Here is a 23,967-nt window from a genome sequence, read left to right on the forward strand (position 1 = left end):
ACAGAAGTGAGTAAATGCATTTGGCACAATTTGGCCACTAGGAGACATTTTGGAGAGGTTTGTGCCGCCAGTGACAACACACCATAAAAACTCCATTAACTCCCAAAGGTTTAGGCCTAGAACTCCAAAATTTCTTCCAGGTGTAGTTGGCATGATGTAGAAGGTATTTGGCATATTGCCATATGCCTTACATAAAGCACATCCTAGTTATTGTAGTTCAATTATGACCTATTATTTTCGAAGACAAAAAAATTGCTTTAGAGCCATGTTTGAACTGATGTCATTTAGGTTGTGTGTATGATACATGCCAAATCTACAGAAACTAGAGCTTGTCAGCTTTCAAATGAAGTATCATACATCCATCTAGGACTTAGGGTTACTGTGTTATAAGCTTTTCCATTTGGGTATGTGTATAGGCGAAAAAAACCAAAATACTGCCGAGACAGAACAGGTTAAACCAGCCAATAGGGCGCCAGGTGGAGAACTAACCGACTTGGTGATTGGCTCCTCCAAAAACATATCGGAAGCAGAAAGAAATGAATTGCTCTTCTCCAGACCCTTCCACAGGGCAAATTAAAATCACCGTCAGAACAGGCTGGGGGCCCCCAGTTTATCGTAGGGGGGGATCAACAACTATTCTGTGCAAATGAAAGGATTTGTCTTGTGTGTGTTTCCCTCTTTTTGGAAAGCAGCAGACCCCAGACACCATTTCAATCAAGATTGAAGAGGATATTGGTGGAGGCATGCCCGCTGTAGGTTAGTAATACACATTGCATCCATGCAAGCAAACAACCTACCAACTGAGAATGTACTCGATTCTACCTACGCTAAAAAGCCTGGTCCTCTTTTGAAAAGAATCATGACCAAAGCCCTCCTAAAACACAAGGACTACAATACAGTTTATAGTGGAATGATTTACATCTTCTTCATGGCAGACGTCAGGAATGCTGAATCCGCTCTGATTCCCAGTATAACTACAGTATTGGTAAAGCAGGTGATAGGAAACAACAGATGACCTGGGTTGTGTCTTGATGACCTCCCCACATCCTTAAAGGGCGGAGACGTAGCTGTGCCTTTTCAGCTGGAGCCTTTGACCCTTGACCCCCCCAAGGGGAACAAGGGAAATCCATAATTAACAAAAAGACGTTAGAAAGAAAGTGTCAAAATATACTTCTTCCAATACATCAGTGTGTAAAAGTACATGCTGTATCCCTTTGTGCAAATAATTAATGAATACCATTACTTTCTCTGTCTTTGTTTTCCTCTCTGAAGAAGACGGCAATGACATCAGAGACTGTAGCACGCAGCGCGGCGACACCTCGGAGAGTCTGGGTGTGGACGCCCCTGGCTCCTCCCACATGGCCGGTCACAACGGGGAGCTGCGGATCCTGAGCGTCTACGGAAAAGGGGAGGGCCCACTGGCGGTGGACGGCCATGACACCCTCTTCACCACGTCAGAAGTGGAGGCCTTGAGCACGCTGTCCGTGGACCGCAGCGTGGCCAAGAGCATGAACTGCAGCGTGCGGTTAGTCCGCCTTGAGGAGCTGACTGGGCATCGGGGCGGCCGCAAGGGCCGGCCCGGTGTCTTGGGTGGCAAGGTTATTCCCAATAATGACAATATGATCGTTCACATGAGGACAAAACCCGGCGAGAAGCCGTACGGGTGCGACCAATGCATCAAGGGCTTCAGTCGGAAAAGCAAGCTGAAGATCCACATGAGGACTCACACCGGAGAGAAGCCCTACAGGTGTGACCAATGCACGAAGCGCTTCATTGGGAAAGTACACTTGGAGATCCACATGAGGACTCACACCAGAGAGAAGCCCTACAAGTGTGACCAATGCGCAAAGTGCTTCGGTCAAAGTGGACACCTGAAGAGCCACATGAGGACTCACACCGGTGAGAAACCCTACAAGTGCGACCAATGCATGAAGCTCTTCAGTCTGAAATGTCACTTGAAGATCCACATGAGGACTCACACCGGGGAGAAACCCTACAAGTGCGACCAATGCATAAAGCTCTTCATATCGAAAACGCACTTGAAGAGCCACATGTGGACTCACACCGGGGAGAAGCCCTACAAGCCCTACAAGTGTGACCATTGCGCAAAGCGCTTTGGACAAAACAACGCCCTTCAGATCCACATTAGGACTCACACCGGGGAAAAGCCCTACAGGTGCGACCAATGCATGAAGCTCTTCATATCGAAAACGCACTTGAAGAGCCACATGTGGACTCACACCGGGGAGAAGCCCTACAGGTGCGACCAATGCATGAAGCTCTTCATATCGAAAACGCACTTGAAGAGCCACATGTGGACTCACACCGAGGAGAAGCCCTACAAGCCCTACAAGTGTGACCATTGCGCAAAGTGCTTTAAACAAACATACGCCCTTCAGATCCACATTAGGACTCACACCGGGGAGAAGCCCTATAAGTGTGACCATTGCGCAAAGCGCTTCGCACAGACAAGCCAGCTTACGGGCCACATGAGGACTCACACCGGGGAGAAGCCCTACAAGTGTGACCATTGCGCAAAGGGCTTCGGACATTCAGGCCATCTTAAGAGCCACATGAGGACTCACACCGGCGAGATGCCCTACAAGTGTGACCAATGCGCAGAGCGCTTCAGAGAGTCAAGGCAGCTTAAGAGGCACATGTGGACTCACACCGGCGAGATGCCCTACGAGTGTGACCAATGCGCAAAGTGCTTCTTAACGACAAGTCGCCTTAAGACACACATGTTGACTCACACCGGGGAGAAGCCCTACAAGTGTGACCAATGTACGAAGCTCTTCATGCGGAAAGACAAGCTGAAGATCCACATGAGGACTCACACCGGGGAGAAGCCCTTCAACTGTGACCAAAGCGCTTCAGACAGAGAGGCAGCCTAAATGTCCACATGAGGACTCACACCGGCGAGAAGCCCTACAAGTGTGACCAATGCACAGAGCGCTTCATTTATAAAGCCTGCCTGAAGAGCCACATGAAGACTCACACCGGAGAGAAGCCCTACAGGTCTGAACAAATGCACGAAGCTCTTCAGTCAGAAAAGGCACCTGGAGGACCACATGTGTTATGTATTTTAAGCACATAAGCTGCCCCCACATAGCCACTAGGAAGCAGGATCGAACACAAAAGCTGCATTACCCCCACACAGCCACAAGGGGGCAGGATCGAACACACAAGCTGTAATATCTACCCCAGCCACAGAAGGCAGCATCTTTAAGACAGACGAGGAAGCCGCAGCTAAGAGCTAGACCACGCCCACTTCACATAGACCACGCCTACTTCTTCCATTTTCAGCGACCGGAGCCAGAGGAGGTCAGAGAATCATAGGCGCCTCGCGGAGAGCCTCGGGCCTAAGCCCGGGGCTCGAAGTAGCTCACGGTATTTCTCTCTACTAGTGTTGGATACAATTCCCTCCCTTTTGCTTCATAGTTACCATACCGAAATACTTAAACAAATAAAGTGAGTTAAAATCCAGCCGTTTCGAACTACTTTCAACAAGAGCACGACAATTGCCACATGAGGACTCAATCCGGGGAGAAGCCCTACATGGGTGACCAATGCGCAAGGCGCTTCAGTCATGGCTCCAAGCTGAAGATCCACGTGAGGACTCACACCGGGGAGAAGCCCTGCGTGTGTCTACTACCGCCCAGTAGCTCGAACACCTGTGATCATGAAATGCTTTGAAAGGCTGGTCTTTCACCACATTAAAGATGAACTGAACTGAAATAATAAACATCGTTAACGTTTTGGTTAAAAAATTACACACATTTTTTTTTTTTAAGTCAATATATAGCTTTTTTTTTAGCAACAAAAGATAATGCGTCTTTTAGAATTAGAGCGCCGATGACGTCACTGGCATGGTACAACTAGGTCGTTGCTGCAGACTCGCGAATGTCTTATTCACTCCACTGTTGAAATATGGCTGGTTACGAGTTTGAGCCTATGAGGGACATGCCTGTACTGTCCGACTGCCACCCGGTGGAGGGGGATCAATTTCAGGCTCCAGCTCCACCTTCGGATCATGTGGGTGTGACTGGTGTGCGTGTGGGTGCTGCCGGAGCATGGACACTGCCATTGAATCTGTCTGCTTCCGAGAGGTCCCGGTCAACCTTGACCATCTAATGGTGGGATTAGGTTGCATAACCATGCACAGGGCATTTCGATTGCTGTGCGGTGAGAGAGGGTTTGGAAGTGGCCATGCTCTCTCTACGGGACGTCCTAGCGGAGACACTGGAGCGCCCCATAAATAGCAACCAAGTAACAAGGCGAAAACAATCTTTCCCCCTCCGTCTTCCTTTGATGCGTTTCAGGAATATCTCTGTAAAGACGGACTCATTGCGGAAACGCAACGAGCTGTACAAACGCTGTAGTACCTACATATTCAAGGCGCTGGTTCTCCACAAAAATAAGAGGAACGCATCAAGCCTGCGCGCATCCAGCCTGAGCGCTGTATAAAAAGGTTCAAGTCGAGGCGGAGATAGTTGTTGTTTAACCTTTTAGATTGAGTAGAAATACTTTTTAATGTACAGTTAGTAATGAAGTTGACCAAGGGGCTGTATTTAAAGCTACAAAAAAAAAAAAAAAATCCACGCAACTCTAACGGCGTCCACACAAATCCTAACACGAAACCGCATAGGTCCGGTTTTATTTGAAACCACCATGGGACCATGGAGCTATTAAAGAACGTGGTTTATTATCTGGCTAATAACATGGTTATTAAAGACATGGATTCGCAAAAATATCGGCTCCGGGTGGACAGGACAGGACTTTGGGAGATACATCCGCGGATGTGCATAGATGCGAGGCGGATTCACGAGTGTCACGTTTACTTTAGGTGGTTGTTGAAGGTTTACTTTCTGGTGGATGTTGATGGATAATGCACAGATAAATCTTACTATGAAACTACTCCTTCGTGTTTAACAGCCCCATTAATGAATGGGGCTGATTTGCATCGGAGGGTTAGTCGGTTTTAAGGCTGCCAGCCATGTATTTAGGGCTGGTTTCCTATTCAAAGGTAGCCTGTGGAAATGTATGATTACCCCAGCTGCCTTGGCCCTATATAATTCATTAATGAAGCCAGGGGCAATGCAGTATGATCCTCCTGTAGACCTGGTTGTTTTATTTTCCGTAGCCATTTCAGCGAGCCTCAGAGCCTGACTCATTACCTGCTATGGCTGCTAGAGCCACAGAGTAGGAGTAGGTTACCATGCCAGTGACGTAGCTGATTGTTGAAATCCAACATGGCGGCGCCCTGTAACACTTTCACCCCTTCACCGGACAATTGAATCCCTTTTTAGCAAGTTCAGCCCTTTTGATTTGTTGTACCAATGAGAAGGCAGACAATACATCTGTTACATCAACTAAACTTCAGCTCTCAGCTCAGTTCATCTTTAAAGCCCGCCTCCCACCCAGCTTCGACCCCCACCAGTTTGCCTATCGATCAAATGGATCAACGGAGGACGCCATAGCCGTAGTTCTACATTGTATAATGACAAAGTATTCTATTCTATAAACAGGGTTTATATCATTTATATATAATTGTATATGTTAAACTTACGCTTGATATTTCGACACTGTCGTTACCTCTACCTTTGTTATTAGAAAAAGCCTGCAAAGTTCACCTGTGAAATAGACTGCAATTAAACCCCACATTATACATGATTGTGTTCGTTTCACTTACCTTTTGGCATGTCCTTAATGCCAACTACCTCTTGTTTTGACTTTCTAATTGCTGTCTTTTTGCTGCCATTATTTTCTAGTTCATACCTTGTATCACAATAGGCAGTTAATTTCTTTCAGATCTCAAAAGAAAATTGTTTGAATTTAACGTTTTCTATCGTTTCTATGGTGGTTGATACCCTTCAGACCCGTTCACCCTAAAACTACTTACAGTACATAGATACATGTGATTCAAGGAGTAGGTAGGGGTTAGACAGTGAATAAGGATACATGTGATGAAGCAGTAGGTAGGGGTTAGACAGTGAATAGGGATACGATGAAGCAGTAGGTAGGGGTAGACAGTGAATAAGGATACATGTGATGAAGCAGTAGGTAGGGGTTAGACGGTGAATAAGGATACATGTGATGAAGCAGTAGGTAGGGGTTAGACAGTGAATAAGGATACATGTGATGAAGCAGTAGGTAGGGGTTAGACGGTGAATAAGGATACATGTGATGAAGCAGTAGGTAGGGGTTGCAGTGAATAAGGATACATGTGATGAAGCAGTAGGTAGGGGTTAGACGGTGAATAAGGATACATGTGATGAAGCAGTAGGTAGGGGTTAGACGGTGAATAAGGATACATGTGATGAAGCAGTAGGTAGGGGTTAGACAGTGAATAAGGATACATGTGATGAAGCAGTAGGTAGGGGTTAGACAGTGAATAAGGATACATGTGATGAAGCAGTAGGTAGGGGTTAGACGGTGAATAAGGATACATGTGATGAAGCAGTAGGTAGGGGTTAGACGGTGAATAAGGATACATGTGATGAAGCAGTAGGTAGGGGTTAGACAGTGAATAAGGATACATGTGATGAAGCAGTAGGTAGGGGTTGCAGTGAATAAGGATACATGTGATGAAGCAGTAGGTAGGGGTTAGACGGTGAATAAGGATACATGTGATGAAGCAGTAGGTAGGGGTTAGACGGTGAATAAGGATACATGTGATGAAGCAGTAGGTAGGGGTTGCAGTGAATAAGGATACATGTGATGAAGCAGTAGGTAGGGGTTAGACGGTGAATAAGGATACATGTGATGAAGCAGTAGGTAGGGGTTAGACGGTGATTAAGGATACATGTGATGAAGCAGTAGGTAGGGGTTAGACGGTGATTAAGGATACATGTGATGAAGCAGTAGGTAGGGGTTAGACAGTGAATAAGGATACATGTGATGAAGCAGTAGGTAGGGGTTGGACGGTGAATAAGGATACATAAGGATAGAGGGAGGTCGGTAGGGGCCCCCCCACTACGGGGCCACAAGCGGCCACGGCCTATGCCTCTATGTAAAGACGTGTGTGTGTGTGTGTGTGTGTGTGTGTGTGTGTGTGTGTGTGCGCGTCCAATAAGAACCAATGCAAAGGGTTAAAATTGACCACTCTGTCAAATCTAACAAAACTCTTTAAAAAGGAAATAAGGAAAAAATATATATATATATTTGAACTGTATTACCTAAGCTAAGGATCCTGAGGATCTCATTTGTTCGTTTTTACTTTATTTCTTGCTTTTTATCGCTCATTCTTTTGTTTGTATTATCTATAAACATGTTCAATAAAAATGAAGAAGAAAAATACAGGGAGAGATTACCTCCCCTTTCTCTGCTTTGTCCGTCCAGAGAATTTGTCCCGACCGCCCATGAGAAAATGAGCTACGACAACGTGAGCTCAGCACATATTAGTTGGCGCCGAGATGATGCCTCATGTAACGTCATAGCCTCGCAGCCAGATGAACCGTCAAAGTGGTTCGACCTCGAAGCTTCAAATGAGTACGCTAGGGACACCTACTGGTGAATGAAATGTTGATGAAAGAGTTTCCTGTGATGATGTGATGTTTGCTTCGTACAACATCATAACATTTGAGAATTAAAGTCATTTCATTGATAGGCCAACGTGTGAGTGTGCCGTTCATAAATATCTCCCGAGCTCATGGTAGAAAACAAATAATTTGACAAAGATTTTAAGTCATCCCGGGCAAAATAGATAAGTTGTCTTATCAACTACAGTAGCCTACTAATAATTGTAATGATAGAACTGCATGATGACTGAGAATGAGTGTCATTAATTAGGCTACATAGCCATTCAAGTAATCTTGGAACTGGGTAGTGTAGTGTCGTCTTTCTGCCAATTGTGAACCCATATCGACGCACAGCTCGAGATGAAGCCTCGAACGTCACACGCTACGTCATTACGCTACGTCATTCCGTTGGGGGGAGGAGCCGAGGTACTCGACACGCGCCCCTATGCCTCGACGCAAACCATAACTTCACTACATATAGTAAGTTTCACCGACGACTGCTTCCTCAACTTGGTCCAATACAAAGCTGGACTTGCGGAACGTCTGGAAATGGAGTCCGGTTCAGTACCAACACTCCTCGGCTCAGCTACAAACCTCGGACAGGTAAGTCAACTACCGCTATATCATCGTGTTGCTTTACTGTATATGGTTACCTTGTTACCCTAGCATTAGCTCTACAGCTACCAGCCCAGTTACTGTCTCTAATGTAAAGGTAGATGGTATCAGGTATGTGTGTGAATACACGCACTGTAATGCGAGTGTTGTACACTTCTTTGGTATTTGGATAACCGTTCTGACTGAGCGGGCACCTCTGCAAACCAGGGGGATCACACGAGAATGGGCAAAGTTCAGCAAAGGGGGTACAGGCACTGATCTCTGCTGCTTAGATACCGCAAGAGAATGTCCCGAATCTTTAAGAATGTCTGCTCATATGGAAGAAATTAACAAACTATGATTATTATCCGGCCTATATCATATAAATACATTAACAGTGGAAATGAGGTTTTAAACGGCGCCGCGGAGACGACGCTAAAGTTGGCATCCGATTCGCAGCATCCGATTCGGCTTGAAAACCACTTAGAATCTTCAAATCGGTCCTGATTGAAAACCACTACACCTATACTCTTCAAATCTGGACTACATTATCACAGTGAGGTTATACATTATGTAAAACATAGTTTCAGATTTTTGAAACCTTTACCCTATTTGTGAAAATGCAATGCGGTCTGGACCCCTATATGAGCCTGTATTGCATTTTCACAAGTCTGAAAATATGTTTTACATAATGTATAGCCTCACTGTGATAATTTAGTCCAGATTTGAAGAGTTTAGGTGTAGTGGTTTTTAATCAGGATCAGTTCTAATGCGGTCTGGACCCCTAAAAAGCATTAAAATGTGCCTTTATTGCATTTTCACAAATAGGGTAAAGGTTTCACAAATCTGAAACTATCTTTTACATAATGTATAGCCTCACTGTGATGATTTAGTCCAGATTTGAAGAGTCTGGGTGTAGTGGTTTTCAAACAGGACCGATTTAAAGTGGACCAGCTGCCGAATCGGATGCTGCGAATCGGATGCCAACTTCAGCGTCGTGCCGCGGAGTCGGGTCCCTCTGTTCCTAGCTTGTGTAGCTACTGCCAGGTGTAGGGTCCAAGGGGTCAAGATGAACAGACTTCAAACTTCGGCTGCACTTTGAAAAATGTGCTGACATGCACACAGTACACACACAGTACACGAACAACACTGTTCGTGTGTACTGTGTGCACTCATGCAAGAATGAGTTTACATCTCAGTGTAGGATAAAACAACAAGTGCAAAAACGACAACATATGCTTTATTTTGCTGACCAAGCATCGTAAGAAAAGTTCGTCTGCTACTTTCTCGTAGATCGTACCAGCTTTCCCCGTCTTCATTAAATGCGACTGCATCACCTTCTCTCCCATGATGGTCAGCAGCTTGCGGATATCAGTATCCCTCCAGTTAGAACAACTCATGTTGATATCGCTGCGTTGTCTCTGTTGTAGAGACAACGCAGCAACACCTCTCTACTACGGGTGTAGCGGGACACGTATTTGTACCGAACGTCACGGTACAGGCACCTCGTGCGGTTACAGAGGTGTACCGCCCGGGACGGCTATATATATATATATATATATATATATATATATATATACATACATACATACATACATACATACATACATACATACATACATACATACATACATACATACATACATACATACATAGGGACGGCTGGTATTAATGGGCAACGCTGTTCGTGTGTTCTGTATGCATTAATAATAAATGAAATTCATATAGCGCTTAATATGGTACTCTAAGACGCTTTACATATTGCTCTATCAAAACTGTAAGACAGACTAGGAATAAAAGAAAAACAGGTTAAACATGAAGAATAAGGTGGGAGTTAGGTGGAGAAGGCTAGTGTAAAAAGGTATGTTTTGAGTGCAGCTTTGAAAGAAGAGAGGGGTGGAGAGACTTTGATGTGGGAGGGGAGTGAATTCCAAAGGGTGGGGGCAGCAACTGAGAAGGCCCGATCCCCCCCAAGTCCGTCGCTCAGTCCGTGGAACTTGTAGCAGGTTGGCAGAGATGGACCTGAGGAATCGGGAGGGGGCGTGGTGATGGAGGAGGTCGGCAAGGTAGTTCACGGAGGACAGGTGTGATGTGTTCTCTGGAGCGAGTACCAGTGAGGAGGCGTGTGTAAATCAATATGTTATGCAAGGATTGGATATATAAGGAGCCGAAGTCGAGAACATCGGCAGTGACTTTGCAAACCACTCGGAGGCTATGTGGTGCCTGTTCACGGGTAGTGGGGGATTCAGTAGTGATTCGTTTCCGTGATTCAGTTCGCTTCAGTCAGTTCGCCAAGACGAGTCGATCGGGAATCGTTCGTTCGTTCAGTCGAGTTTCCGGTAGCGGTGATTCGAATCAAGGAATGCACGGTTCTCAAACTCAGCTCCTCCCTCGTTCTCATTCTCAATCGTCAACATTATAACTTTAACCAAAAACAGCGGGATTGGGAGTGTAGTTGATTATTGAATGTTTAACATATCAGCAAGATAATAGACTTGATTTAGCAATGATGGTGGGGGTCTCGGGTGTTTTAGGCTCTCATAAACAGAACCCTGTGCAGCCCAAGACTAAATCTACAATGGATGGCAAAATGAACACTGCCTACAAAATGGGAGCTGGTAAATTGTGAAAAATGCATTAAACTGTAATCAGAAAACGCGGTTATATGCTATAGATAGACCCTATAGTATCTGTGGTATAAAGGCTGGTTCGACTTTGAAATTACAAATATGCACACTTTACGTTGAAATTATAGACCGTCACTATTCCCATTGGAACGAATGGCGTGGTGACTTGTCTTCACAACAAGAGCTGGCGGGTTGTAAAAATGTTATTAAACTGTAAAAAGACAATGCGCCTATAAAATTGAACAAGGTCCGGTAACTAAAATTTCCTTCCAATAAAGGTCAGAAGTTACTGCTTACATGGTCTGTAGTCAACATCTGAGATAGATCGGGCGGCGTATTGCATTGCGTATCCGACATCCCGACAGAGAACTGCTGAGGGGTCTCCGTAGTTACGGAGTCGTATTACGGAGTCGGAGTTGTATACTTTGGCTAAACGGTCCGGGTGGAACTCCGACCATATTAACGCTATGTACGCCGCATTTACAAACTGCGGTACACAGTGACGGCTGGTGGTGATTTTGGGTGGGTGGGCTAACGAATGCATTACATTTATCAATACTTCACAGGGCTCCAGACGCCATGAGGTCACCTTTATATCTCTGTTCATAACTTTCATATAATGTGAATGATTTTTAAACAAGAATAAGGTGTAGAGAAAGGCGTGTCTTTATTTGAGGCACAATTATAAATAAAAAGAAAAATAAGGTGTTCAAAGTGCTTCACTGAGCTGAAATTGAACATTTCGAACTAAACCATTAAGCAAAATACAACTTTTTTTTGTTTTTAAAGTATTACACAATTAAAGTGTTGACCGGTCTCCCTTTGCACAAAATGCGGCTGTAGACGATCACACACTTTTTGGTAGAGACGTCTGTGTCCCCGTCAATCATGAAGGACATGTATGTGGCGTTTCCGACGTCCGCAGCTGTCTTTTGCTTTAAGGTGTCGCCTATTACTGCAATGAATTGTGCACATGCCATCTCATTGCTATACGTCGGGTTGACGTTTAATCCATTTTTCTTCATGAGAATAATTTCGGATTTAAATTTTGTGAATGGCAACTCCTCTTTGGCAATGTTATATGCAACATTAAATTCGATCATTTCCGATTCCTTAGAGAACCTTATTGTTACTGCCTGTCGCTGAAATGCAGTTGGGAGAGGGGCCACTTTCTCTACACACTTGTCACGTTATGTTGGGTTATTTAGACATAGGCTTTTTTAATGTTTCGATAGGAAACGTTGTTGACCCGCTTACAAATGCACTATTACCGGCCATATTCTGACCGCACTCCTGACAGTAAATCTGTACATCGTTTGGTTGATGTGTCCCCAATCTCTTCACTTCCATTTTTTCCTCCAAAGACATTAAAGAAAACCGATTAGAAAGTAAATAATGCACTTCGTTCATTTTCATGCTAACGCCCGCCATACTGCACTTGCGCTACTGTGCTGTGATTGGTCGAGGGTCACTGTACTGTAGCTACTGTGCTAGGTCAGCCTTTGGGCTAAACTAATTTAGCCCAAATGGGAAGCATATGATGGGGGCGTGTCAGGGCACCAGTCAATCAAACGTCAATGGAAGCTTACGCTACTGCGCTTGGGCTGAATGAAATTAGCCTAAATGGGGGCGTGTCACGACACCTGTGAATCACAATAAAATGGCCGCTTACGCTTGGGCTGAATTACTTTAGCCCAAATGGGAAGCATATGAAGGGGGCGTGTCACGATACCTGTCAATCAAAATAGAATGGAAGCTTACGCTACTCCGCTTGGGCTGAATACAATTAGCCCATTCACAGGAAAAAACCGAAGATATGTCATTTATCCTGGGTTCTTCTGTCACTTTTTGTTGCTGTTGCTGCTTTAGGTTCTACCAAAATTTAAACAATATGTTTAATTATATTTTTTAATTTTTACTGTAAAAGGTAGGGAGGGCTTAGCCCTGTTAGCCCATTTATACCAGCCGTCCCTGTTTGTATGTATGTATATATATATATATATATATATATATATATATATATATATATATATATATATATATATATATATATATATATATATATATATATATATATCTAGCCGTCCCTGGCGGTACACCTCTGTAACCGCACGAGGTGCCTGTACCGTGACGGTTCGGTACAAATACGTGTCCCGCTACACCCGTAGAGAGGTGCTGCTGCGTTGTCTCTACAACAGAGACAACGCAGCGATATCACCATGAGTTGTTCTAACTGGAGGGATACTGATATCCGCAAGCTGCTGACCATCATGGGAGAGAAGGTGATGCCGTCGCATTTAATGAAGACGGGGAAAGCTGGTACGATCTACGAGAAAGTAGCAGAAGAACTTTTCTTACGATGCTTGGTCAGCAAAATAAAGCATATGTTGTCGTTTTTGCACTTGTTGTTTTATCCTACACTGAGATGTAAACTCATTCTTGCATGAGTGTCTTGAATTAAAAAAAATAACATAAAAATGCATAATGTGTCCTTCGTGGGGATTGAAAACTATTCTGTGCAAATGAAAGAATATTGTCTTGTGTGTGTTTCCTTCTCTGTGGAAAGCAGCAGACCCCAGACACCATTTCAATCAAGGTTGAAGAGGATATTGGTGGAGGCATGCCCGCTGTAGGTTAGTAATACACATTGCATCCATGGAAGCAAACAACCTACCAACTGAGAATGTACTCGATTCTAACTGCACTGAAAAGCCTGGTCCTCTTTGGAAAAGAATCATGACCAGCGCCCTGTTAAAACAAGAGTCAAATTTGGGAGTAGCATTTCAAAGATGGAATCAGTCAAGAGCCCAGAAGGGTTTCAAGACAGATTCCCCATAAGCTGGTTTATCATTCTCAAACATCAATGAATTCAGAACGTATAAATGTTAGCTGATCAGCTTACAGGGAAGGACACGTTGTCGCTTGTAACTGTCAAAATAGAATGATTGTGCTTGTCTCACATGTCGTGTTGTGCTCAGATCATTTTGCGCTGGTGTTCGTTCAGTGTCCTCCACCTGGCCCCCGCTTGAGCTTTGAGTCTAGGGGGGAGGGTGCTGGAGGAGACATCCCTCTCCAAAACTCTGAATCTTTGTCTGCAGTACACATTTTAAACCCTCTATGTCAATGGTACATTTAAATAGTTTATTTTATGTGTACAAATACACACTTCCTCCTTCTATGCAAACAGTGTGTCAAAACAATGACTGTCTTTTTTTTCTCCCTCTGCAGAAGACTGTGATGCCTTTGGAGACCGTAGCACGCAGCGCGGCGCCACCTCAGAGAGTCTGGGTGTGGACAGCCCTGGCTCCTCCCACCTGGCCAGACACAGGGAGGAGCTGAAGATTCTGATCATCCATGAAAAAGGGGAGGGTAGACTGGCGATAGACGGCCATGACACCCTCTTCACCGCGTCAGAAGTGGAGGCCCTGAACTCGCTGTCTGCGGACCACAGCGCGGCCGAGAGCCTGGAGCGTGGCGAGCGGCTGGTCTGCCACGAGGAGCTGAGTGTGCAGGTTGGAAATCATCTTCTTATTCAGCATCCAAATGAGAGGCTGCCTCTGTTACAACTCCAGCACACACCCTTATAAAGCACACTCCTTTATGAATTAATGTTCCGTAAGTGTAGCCTGCCTATTGCCAGACCAAGCTCAATCGTAGATTGAGCTTGGTCTGGGGAAGCTGCTGTCAGTGTCTTCAGCACAAGAGGCTTGATCAACTTGTTCAACTGACTCTGTCCCCAAATGTCTGCTTGCCGTCGCTTCCCTGTCGTCATTGTGTTAAACCAGCCAATAGGGCGCCAGGGAGAGAACTAACCAACTTGGTGATTGGCTTCTCCAAAAACGTATCGGAAGCAGAAAGAAATGAATTGATCTTCTCCAGACCCTTCTACAGGGCGGATTCAAGTCACCGTCAGAACAGGCTGGGGGCCCCCAGTCTATCGTAGGGGGGGATCAACAACTATTCTGTGCAAATGAAAGAATTTGTCTTGTGTGTGTTTCCCTCTTTTTGGAAAGCAGCAGACCCCAGACACCATTTCAATCAAGGTTGAAGAGGATATTGGTGGAGGCATGCCCCCTGTAGGTTAGTAATCCACAGTGCATCTACGGAAGCAAACTACCTGGATCAGCTGAGAATGTACTCGATTCTACCTGCGCTAAAAAGCCTGGTCCTCTTTGGAAAAGCATCATGACCAGCGCCCTGTTAAAACAAGAGTCAATTTTGGGAGTAGCATTTCAAAGATGGAATCAGTCATGGGCCCAGAAGGGTTTCAAGACAGATTCCCCATAAGATGGTTTATCATTCTCAAACATCAATGAATTCAAAATGTATAAATGTTAGCTGATCAGCTTACAGGGAAGGACACGTTGTCGCTTGTTATTGTCAAAATAGAATGATTGCGCTTGTCTCACATGTCATGTTGTGCTCAGATCATTTTGCGCTGGTGTTCGTTCAGTGTCCTCCACCTGGCCTCCGCTTGAGCTTTGAGTCTAGGGGGGGAGGGTGCTGGAGGAGACATCCCTCTCCAAAACTCTGAATCTTTGTCTGCAGTACACATTTTAAACCCTCTGTGTCAATGGTACATTTAAATAGTTTATTTCATGTGTAGAAATACACACTTCCTCTTTCTATGCAAACACTGTGTCAAAACAATGACTGTCTTTTTTTTTCTCCCTCTGCAGAAGACTGCGATGCCTTTGGAGACCGTAGCACGCAGCGCGGCGCCACCTCAGAGAGTCTGGGTGTGGACGCCCCTGGCTCCTCCCACATGTCCAGTCACAGCGGGGAGCTGAAGATCCTGAGTGTCCACGGAAAAGGGGAGGGCCCACTGGCGGTGGACGGCCATGACACCCTCTTCACCGCGTCAGAAGTGGAGGCCCTGAACTCGCTGTCTGCGGACCACAGCGCGGCCAAGAGCCTGGAGCGCGGCGAGCGGCTGGTCTGCCGCGAGGAGCTGAGTGTGCAGGTTGGAAATCATCTTCTTATTCAGCATCCAAATGAGAGGCGTCCTCTGTTACAACTCCAGCACACACCCTTATAAAGCACACTCCTTTATGAATTAATGTTCCGTAAGTGTAGCCTGCCTATTGCCAGACCAAGCTCAATCGTAGATTGAGCTTGGTCTGGGGAAGCTGCTGTCAGTGTCTTCAGCACAAGAGGCTTGATCAACTTGTTCAACTGACTCTGTCCCCAAATGGCTGCTTGCCGTCGCTTCCCTGTCGTCATTGTGTTAAATTTTGTTGCACAGCTTTGGCCATTTACAACGGTGAAAACAACGAAGAAAACCAAATATTATACTCATGAAGAAGCCCTCACGTTGATTTTGGCTTCATCCGAGGACAGCGAAGACAGCCAATATGACTCTGAGAGAGAGGAGATGTTCGAACAACAATTAGACGACGTCTTAGATCGGTGAGTGACGCCATCTTTGTGTATTTTTGTGTGTGGGTTTTTATGCTTACAGTGAACAATACAGTATAGTTATATAGTATACATTATATATATAAATGAAAAAATGATATAATATAAATATATATATATATAGCCGTGAGTGAAATCTGAAAGAAAGTTAGTGTGTGGGGGGTGTAGCTTACAAAAGACACCAACACAGACCCTTTGTTCACAAGTCTAGCATTTAATGAATGATGCTAAATGGGTAGCCATTTAGCACCACTTATGCTAAATGGTTAACCATTTAGCATAATTTAGGAAATGCTAAACTTGTGAACAAAGGGTCTTTGTTTTGCTGCCAATTGCAGCAAGGCTAGCAATACAGTCATTCTGTTTATGTACAGTTATTTCCTGTTGATTTGTGTAGTATGTAATATCATATATCGGTGTTTATTTGTTTTCTATGTAAATAACACCCCATTGAATTGCATTTATATATTTCTTCATTATATTTGGTGACATTTGTGCATTGCATTGTGTTTGTAGGTCAATGTCTGAGGACAGTGATGCGGATTGGGAGCCGCAAAGCCAGACAGGCAGACGCCCGGCCCCCACTCCTACTGAAGGTGGTCGTCAGAAGCGTCAGAGATCGCACTCTGCAGCCACCAGTGCTACCTCCCCCGCTGCATCGTCCACCGCAACACCAACGACTGGCCGTTCCCGTGCTGCACGACGTGTCCGGGGGAGGGGCAGGAGAGGAGGATACCGAGGAGCCTCTCGAGGACCCTCTCGAGCACCCAGCGCCGCCACAGGGGAACAACAGTGGCGTGATGTGGGGGATCACGACGTCGAGCCTGCCCTCCTTGACTTCGTGCCGGTGAGACAGCCTGGACCACAGCAGCAGACCAGAGAGGCAACCAGTCCACTCGAGTTTTTCAGACTGTTCTTTACCGACGCTGTGCTCAACACTTTGACGGCGAACACCAACGCCTACGGAGCCAAGAGGCACGACGGAAAGCAAGTGGTCTGGCACAACATCTGCAGAGCGGACATTTACTCCTACCTCGCCATGGTGATCTACATGGGGATGGTCAAATGCTCCACGCTGCTGGACTACTGGAGAGGGTCCCGTCTCCACAGCCTTATATTCCCCCCCTCTGTGATATCCCGAAACAAGTTCCTGAGGATTTCCCGGGCTCTCCACATGAGCGACATCACAGCAGACGAGGAGAACGTGGCTAAGAGGGGGACGCCGGCTTACGACCGCCTGTGCAAGATCAAGCCCCTTTACAGCCACATCGTCGAAGCCTGCAAAGCCCACTTCCAGCCGGGGCGACACATCTCTATCGACGAAAGGATGGTTGCATCCAAGGCCAGAATCTCCCTAAAACAATACATCAAGAGCAAGCCCACTAAGTGGGGATATAAGCTGTTTGTTTTGGCAGATTCTGGCACTGGATACACCTGGAATTTCTTTGTGTATGAGGGCAAGTCACCTGGTTATGGAAATGGGCTGAGCTATGACTCCGTCATGTCACTCTTGGACTTTGATCTCCTTGGTACAGGTTATCAACTTTACGTTGATAACTTCTACACAAGCTCCCACCTTTTTCTGGACCTGTTGAAGAAGAAGATGGGGGCTTGTGGTACCATTCGTGCGAACCGGGTTGGTTTCCCCAAGACCACAATCAATGACTTCACAAGGGGCACTCCTCGGGGCGCCATCAAGTGGATCAGGGACAGTGAACTGCTTTTTGTGAAATGGATGGACACTAGAGAAGTGGTCATGTGTTCCACCATTCACAAGGCGTTCACCGGCGACACGGCCCAAAGACGAGTGAAGACGGCTGGAGCGTGGGAGGTCGTCCATGTCCCCATTCCAGCAGCAGTCAAGGACTACAATCAGCATATGGGGGGGGTGGACCTGTCGGACCCACTGATTGGGTATTACAGCGCTTCACATAAGACGATGAAATGGTACAAGACATTTTTTTACCATTTTTTGGACATTGCTATTGTGAACGCTCACATATTGTACCAGCAGTGTCAGAGGGGATCGATGACTCAGAAGGAGTTTCGTCACGCCCTCATCGAGGAGCTTGCGGACCTAGGAACACCATCCACATCCAGGCCATCCACCTCACAGGTCGCTGCACCCCCAAACCCAGCAGCATCCCACAAGCCGCAATACTTGGATGAACAGGATGAGGCTAAGCGGGACTCTGCGGGCCGGGCCGGCAGACGGCTCTGCAAGCTGTGTCACAGAAAGACACCAGTCGGGTGTTCGACGTGTGGCGTTCCCTTGTGTTTTGTTGCCACAAGGGACTGTTATAATGAGTGGCACACGCAACAAGGGATGTAGAACGGCCCAAAGTGTCCTGACAGCGCACTGTACTGATTTTGTGTGGTACTGTCTTGTCATATTTTCTTATCATATTTTTTGTATATAGTTCACTCATTTTTCATATTTTGTTATTGGCACAAGTAGTAATAGTATATTGCAGAATAATAAAATCCTTGTTTGAAATTCAGTCCAGTATATTCTGTCATTTTTCTATGATGTTTACTATCCGGTAGTGTCTCATCACATGACAATATCTCAATATGGCCATATCAAATGAATGTGTGAAAAAAGTATGTTTTGAATCATGGAGAAAGGTTTTATAGTCACCAAAATGCTTCAGTAATGTTTCCAGTGTCACAGAAGTGAGTAAATGCATTTGGCACAATTTGGCCATTTGGAGACATTTTGGAGAGGTTTGTGCCGCCAGTGACAACACACCATAAAAACTCCATTAACTCCCAAAGGTTTAGGCCTAGAACTCCAAAATTTCTTCCAGGTGTAGTTGGCATGATGTAGAAGGTATTTGGCATATTGCCATATGCCTTACATAAAGCACATCCTAGTTATTGTAGTTCAATTATGACCTATTATTTTCGAAGACACAAAAATTGCTTTAGAGCCATGTTTGAACTGATGTCATTTAGGTTGTGTGTATGATACATGCCAAATCTACTGAAACTAGAGCTTGTCAGCTTTCAAATGAAGTATCATACATCCATCTAGGACTTAGGGTTACTGTGTTATAAGCTTTTCCATTTGGGTATGTGTATAGGCGAAAAAAACCAAAATACTGCCGAGACAGAACAGGTTAAACCAGCCAATAGGGCGCCAGGGGGAGAACTAACCGACTTGGTGATTGGCTCCTCCAAAAACATATCGGAAGCAGAAAGAAATGAATTGCTCTTCTCCAGACCCTTCCACAGGGCAAATTAAAATCACCGTCAGAACAGGCTGGGGGCCCCCAGTTTATCGTAGGGGGGGATTAACTTTCCTTACGATGCTTGGTCAGCAAAATAAAGCATATGTTGTCGTTTTTGCACTTGTTGTTTTATCCTACACTGAGATGTAAACTCATTCTTGCATGAGTGTCTTGAATTTTAAAAAAAAACATTCAGAGTATGCAATTTATCGATAAGACGTGTACTCTCCGTGCATAGCCCCGCCTTCTCCAGTGAACCAAGAAAGCTGGCTCTGTGATGAAGGGGGATTTTACCCCCTCTGTTGTACACAGGCAAGACAATGAATTTGCAGGGCGTGCAAAGCCGCGAACGAACCGGCTTGGCAGTGTAAAAATGCATAATGTGTCCTTCGTGGGGATTGAAAACTATTCTGTGCAAATGAAAGGATTTGTCTTGTGTGTGTTTCCCTCTTTTTGGAAAGCAGCAGACCCCAGACACCATTTCAATCAAGATTGAAGAGGATATTGGTGGAGGCATGCCCGCTGTAGGTTAGTAATACACATTGCATCCATGCAAGCAAACGACCTACCAACTGAGAATGTACTCGATTCTACCTACGCTAAAAAGCCTGGTCCTCTTTTGAAAAGAATCATGACCAAAGCCCTCCTAAAACACAAGGACTACAATACAGTTTATAGTGGAATGATTTACATCTTCTTCATGGCAGACGTCAGGAATGCTGAATCCGCTCTGATTCCCAGTATAACTACAGTATTGGTAAAGCAGGTGATAGGAAACAACAGATGACCTGGGTTGTGTCTTGATGACCTCCCCACATCCTTAAAGGGCGGAGACGTAGCTGTGCCTTTTCAGCTGGAGCCTTTGACCCTTGACCCCCCCAAGGGGAACAAGGGAAATGCATAATTAACAAAAAGACGTTAGAAAGAAAGTGTCAAAATATACTTCTTCCAATACATCAGTGTGTAAAAGTACATGCTGTATCCCTTTGTGCAAATAATTAATGAATACCATTACTTTCTCTGTCTTTGTTTTCCTCTCTGAAGAAGACGGCAATGACATCAGAGACCGTAGCACGCAGCGCGGCGACACCTCGGAGAGTCTGGGTGTGGACGCCCCTGGCTCCTCCCACATGGCCGGTCACAACGGGGAGCTGCGGATCCTGAGCGTCTACGGAAAAGGGGAGGGCCCACTGGCGGTGGACGGCCATGACACCCTCTTCACCACGTCAGAAGTGGAGGCCTTGAGCTCGCTGTCCGTGGACCGCAGCGTTGCCAAGAGCATGAACTGCAGCGTGCGGTTAGTCCGCCTTGAGGAGCTGACTGGGCATCGGGGCGGCCGCAAGGGCCGGCCCGGTGTCTTGGGTGGCAAGGTTATTCCCAATAATGACAATATGATCGTTCACATGAGGACAAAACCCGGCGAGAAGCCGTACGGGTGCGACCAATGCATCAAGGGCTTCAGTCGGAAAAGCAAGCTGAAGATCCACATGAGGACTCACACCGGAGAGAAGCCCTACAGGTGTGACCAATGCACGAAGCGCTTCATTGGGAAAGTACACTTGGAGATCCACATGAGGACTCACACCAGAGAGAAGCCCTACAAGTGTGACCAATGCGCAAAGTGCTTCGGTCAAAGTGGACACCTGAAGAGCCACATGAGGACTCACACCGGCGAGAAACCCTACAAGTGCGACCAATGCATGAAGCTCTTCAGTCTGAAATGTCACTTGAAGATCCACATGAGGACTCACACCGGGGAGAAACCCTACAAGTGCGACCAATGCATAAAGCTCTTCATATCGAAAACGCACTTGAAGAGCCACATGTGGACTCACACCGGGGAGAAGCCCTACAAGCCCTACAAGTGTGACCATTGCGCAAAGCGCTTTGGACAAAACAACGCCCTTCAGATCCACATTAGGACTCACACCGGGGAAAAGCCCTACAGGTGCGACCAATGCATGAAGCTCTTCATATCGAAAACGCACTTGAAGAGCCACATGTGGACTCACACCGGGGAGAAGCCCTACAGGTGCGACCAATGCATGAAGCTCTTCATATCGAAAACGCACTTGAAGAGCCACATGTGGACTCACACCGAGGAGAAGCCCTACAAGCCCTACAAGTGTGACCATTGCGCAAAGTGCTTTAAACAAACATACGCCCTTCAGATCCACATTAGGACTCACACCGGGGAGAAGCCCTATAAGTGTGTCCATTGCGCAAAGCGCTTCGCACAGACAAGCCAGCTTACGGGCCACATGAGGACTCACACCGGGGAGAAGCCCTACAAGTGTGACCATTGCGCAAAGGGCTTCGGACATTCAGGCCATCTTAAGAGCCACATGAGGACTCACACCGGCGAGATGCCCTACAAGTGTGACCAATGCGCAGAGCGCTTCAGAGAGTCAAGGCAGCTTAAGAGGCACATGTGGACTCACACCGGCGAGATGCCCTACGAGTGTGACCAATGCGCAAAGTGCTTCTTAACGACAAGTCGCCTTAAGACACACATGTTGACTCACACCGGGGAGAAGCCCTACAAGTGTGACCAATGTACGAAGCTCTTCATGCGGAAAGACAAGCTGAAGATCCACATGAGGACTCACACCGGGGAGAAGCCCTTCAACTGTGACCAAAGCGCTTCAGACAGAGAGGCAGCCTAAATGTCCACATGAGGACTCACACCGGCGAGAAGCCCTACAAGTGTGACCAATGCACAGAGCGCTTCATTTATAAAGCCTGCCTGAAGAGCCACATGAAGACTCACACCGGAGAGAAGCCCTACAGGTCTGAACAAATGCACGAAGCTCTTCAGTCAGAAAAGGCACCTGGAGGACCACATGTGTTATGTATTTTAAGCACATAAGCTGCCCCCACATAGCCACTAGGAAGCAGGATCGAACACAAAAGCTGCATTACCCCCACACAGCCACAAGGGGGCAGGATCGAACACACAAGCTGTAATATCTACCCCAGCCACAGAAGGCAGCATCTTTAAGACAGACGAGGAAGCCGCAGCTAAGAGCTAGACCACGCCCACTTCACATAGACCACGCCTACTTCTTCCATTTTCAGCGACCGGAGCCAGAGGAGGTCAGAGAATCATAGGCGCCTCGCGGAGAGCCTCGGGCCTAAGCCCGGGGCTCGAAGTAGCTCACGGTATTTCTCTCTACTAGTGTTGGATACAATTCCCTCCCTTTTGCTTCATAGTTACCATACCGAAATACTTAAACAAATAAAGTGAGTTAAAATCCAGCCGTTTCAAACTACTTTCAACAAGAGCACGACAATTGCCACATGAGGACTCAATCCGGGGAGAAGCCCTACATGGGTGACCAATGCGCAAGACGCTTCAGTCATGGCTCCAAGCTGAAGATCCACGTGAGGACTCACACCGGGGAGAAGCCCTGCGTGTGTCTACTACCGCCCAGTAGCTCGAACACCTGTGATCATGAAATGCTTTGAAAGGCTGGTCTTTCACCACATTAAAGATGAACTGAACTGAAATAATAAACATCGTTAACGTTTTGGTTAAAAAATTACACACATTTTTTTTTTTTAAGTCAATATATAGCTTTTTTTTTAGCAACGAAAGATAATGCGTCTTTTAGAATTAGAGCGCCGATGACGTCACTGGCATGGTACAACTAGGTCGTTGCTGCAGACTCGCGAATGTCTTATTCACTCCACTGTTGAAATATGGCTGGTTACGAGTTTGAGCCTATGAGGGACATGCCTGTACTGTCCGACTGCCACCCGGTGGAGGGGGATCAATTTCAGGCTCCAGCTCCACCTTCGGATCGTGTGGGTGTGACTGGTGTGCGTGTGGGTGCTGCCGGAGCATGGACACTGCCATTGAATCAGTCTGCTGCCGAGAGGTCCCGGTCAACCTTGACCACCTAATGGTGGGATTAGGTTGCATAACCATGCACAGGGCATTTCGATTGCTGTGCGGTGAGAGAGGGTTTGGAAGTGGCCAAGCTCTCTCTACGGGACGTCCGAGCGGAGACACTGGAGCGCCCCATAAATAGCAACCAAGTAACAAGGCGAAAACGATCTTTCCCCCTCCGTTTTCCTTTGATGCGTTTCAGGAATATCTCTGTAAAGACGGACTCATTGCGGAAACGCAACGAGCTGTACAAACGCTGTAGTACCTACATATTCAAGGCGCTGGTTCTCCACAAAAATAAGAGGAACGCATCAAGCCTGCGCGCATCCAGCCTGCGCGCTGTATAAAAAGGTTCAAGTCGAGGCGGAGATAGTTGTTGTTTAACCTTTTAGATTGAGTAGAAATACTTTTTAATGTACAGTTAGTAATGAAGTTGACCAAGGGGCTGTATTTAAAGCTACAAAACTTTCCACGCAACTTTAACGGCGTCCACACAAATCCTAACACGAAACCGCATAGGTCCGGTTTTATTTGAAACCACCATGGGATCATGGACCTACTAAAGAACGTGGTTTATTATCTGCCTAATAACATGGTTATTAAAGACATGGATTCGCATAAATATCGGCTCCGGGTGGACGGGACCCGAAAGACACATCAGATGCGTTAGATGCGAGTTGGAT

General features: G+C 46.2%; 2 protein-coding genes and 1 pseudogene across 3 annotated transcripts; all 3 read left to right on the forward strand.

Moving 5' to 3' along the window:
- Positions 1–1,343: 1,343 nt before the first annotated feature.
- Positions 1,344–5,673, forward strand: LOC115542076 (zinc finger protein 431-like; annotated as a pseudogene).
- A 2,265-nt stretch (positions 5,674–7,938) lies between these two features.
- On the forward strand, positions 7,939–18,660 carry LOC115542075 (piggyBac transposable element-derived protein 4-like). Of its 2 annotated transcripts, none has more exons than XM_030354171.1 (5): positions 7,939–8,123; positions 13,308–13,374; positions 13,970–14,253; positions 15,987–16,150; positions 16,676–18,660. In XM_030354171.1, the coding sequence occupies exons 1-5, from the start codon at positions 8,070–8,072 to the stop codon at positions 18,489–18,491; spliced, it is 2,385 nt and encodes a 794-aa protein (XP_030210031.1). In that variant the 5' UTR covers positions 7,939–8,069; the 3' UTR covers positions 18,492–18,660. The 2 variants fall into 2 exon arrangements, with proteins under 2 accessions (XP_030210031.1, XP_030210032.1); XM_030354172.1 differs by having other exon boundaries at positions 13,311–13,374.
- A 1,921-nt stretch (positions 18,661–20,581) lies between these two features.
- On the forward strand, positions 20,582–23,749 carry LOC115542077 (zinc finger protein 84-like). Its single transcript, XM_030354173.1, is given in 3 exon segments — positions 20,582–22,026; positions 22,029–22,180; positions 22,182–23,749. Coding segments are annotated over 3 exon segments (1,578 nt in total). The 5' UTR covers positions 20,582–20,672; the 3' UTR covers positions 22,254–23,749.
- Positions 23,750–23,967: the final 218 nt, after the last annotated feature.

This window comes from Gadus morhua, chromosome 4 (genome assembly GCF_902167405.1).
Source record: "Gadus morhua chromosome 4, gadMor3.0, whole genome shotgun sequence".
NCBI classification, from domain to species: domain Eukaryota; kingdom Metazoa; phylum Chordata; class Actinopteri; order Gadiformes; family Gadidae; genus Gadus; species Gadus morhua.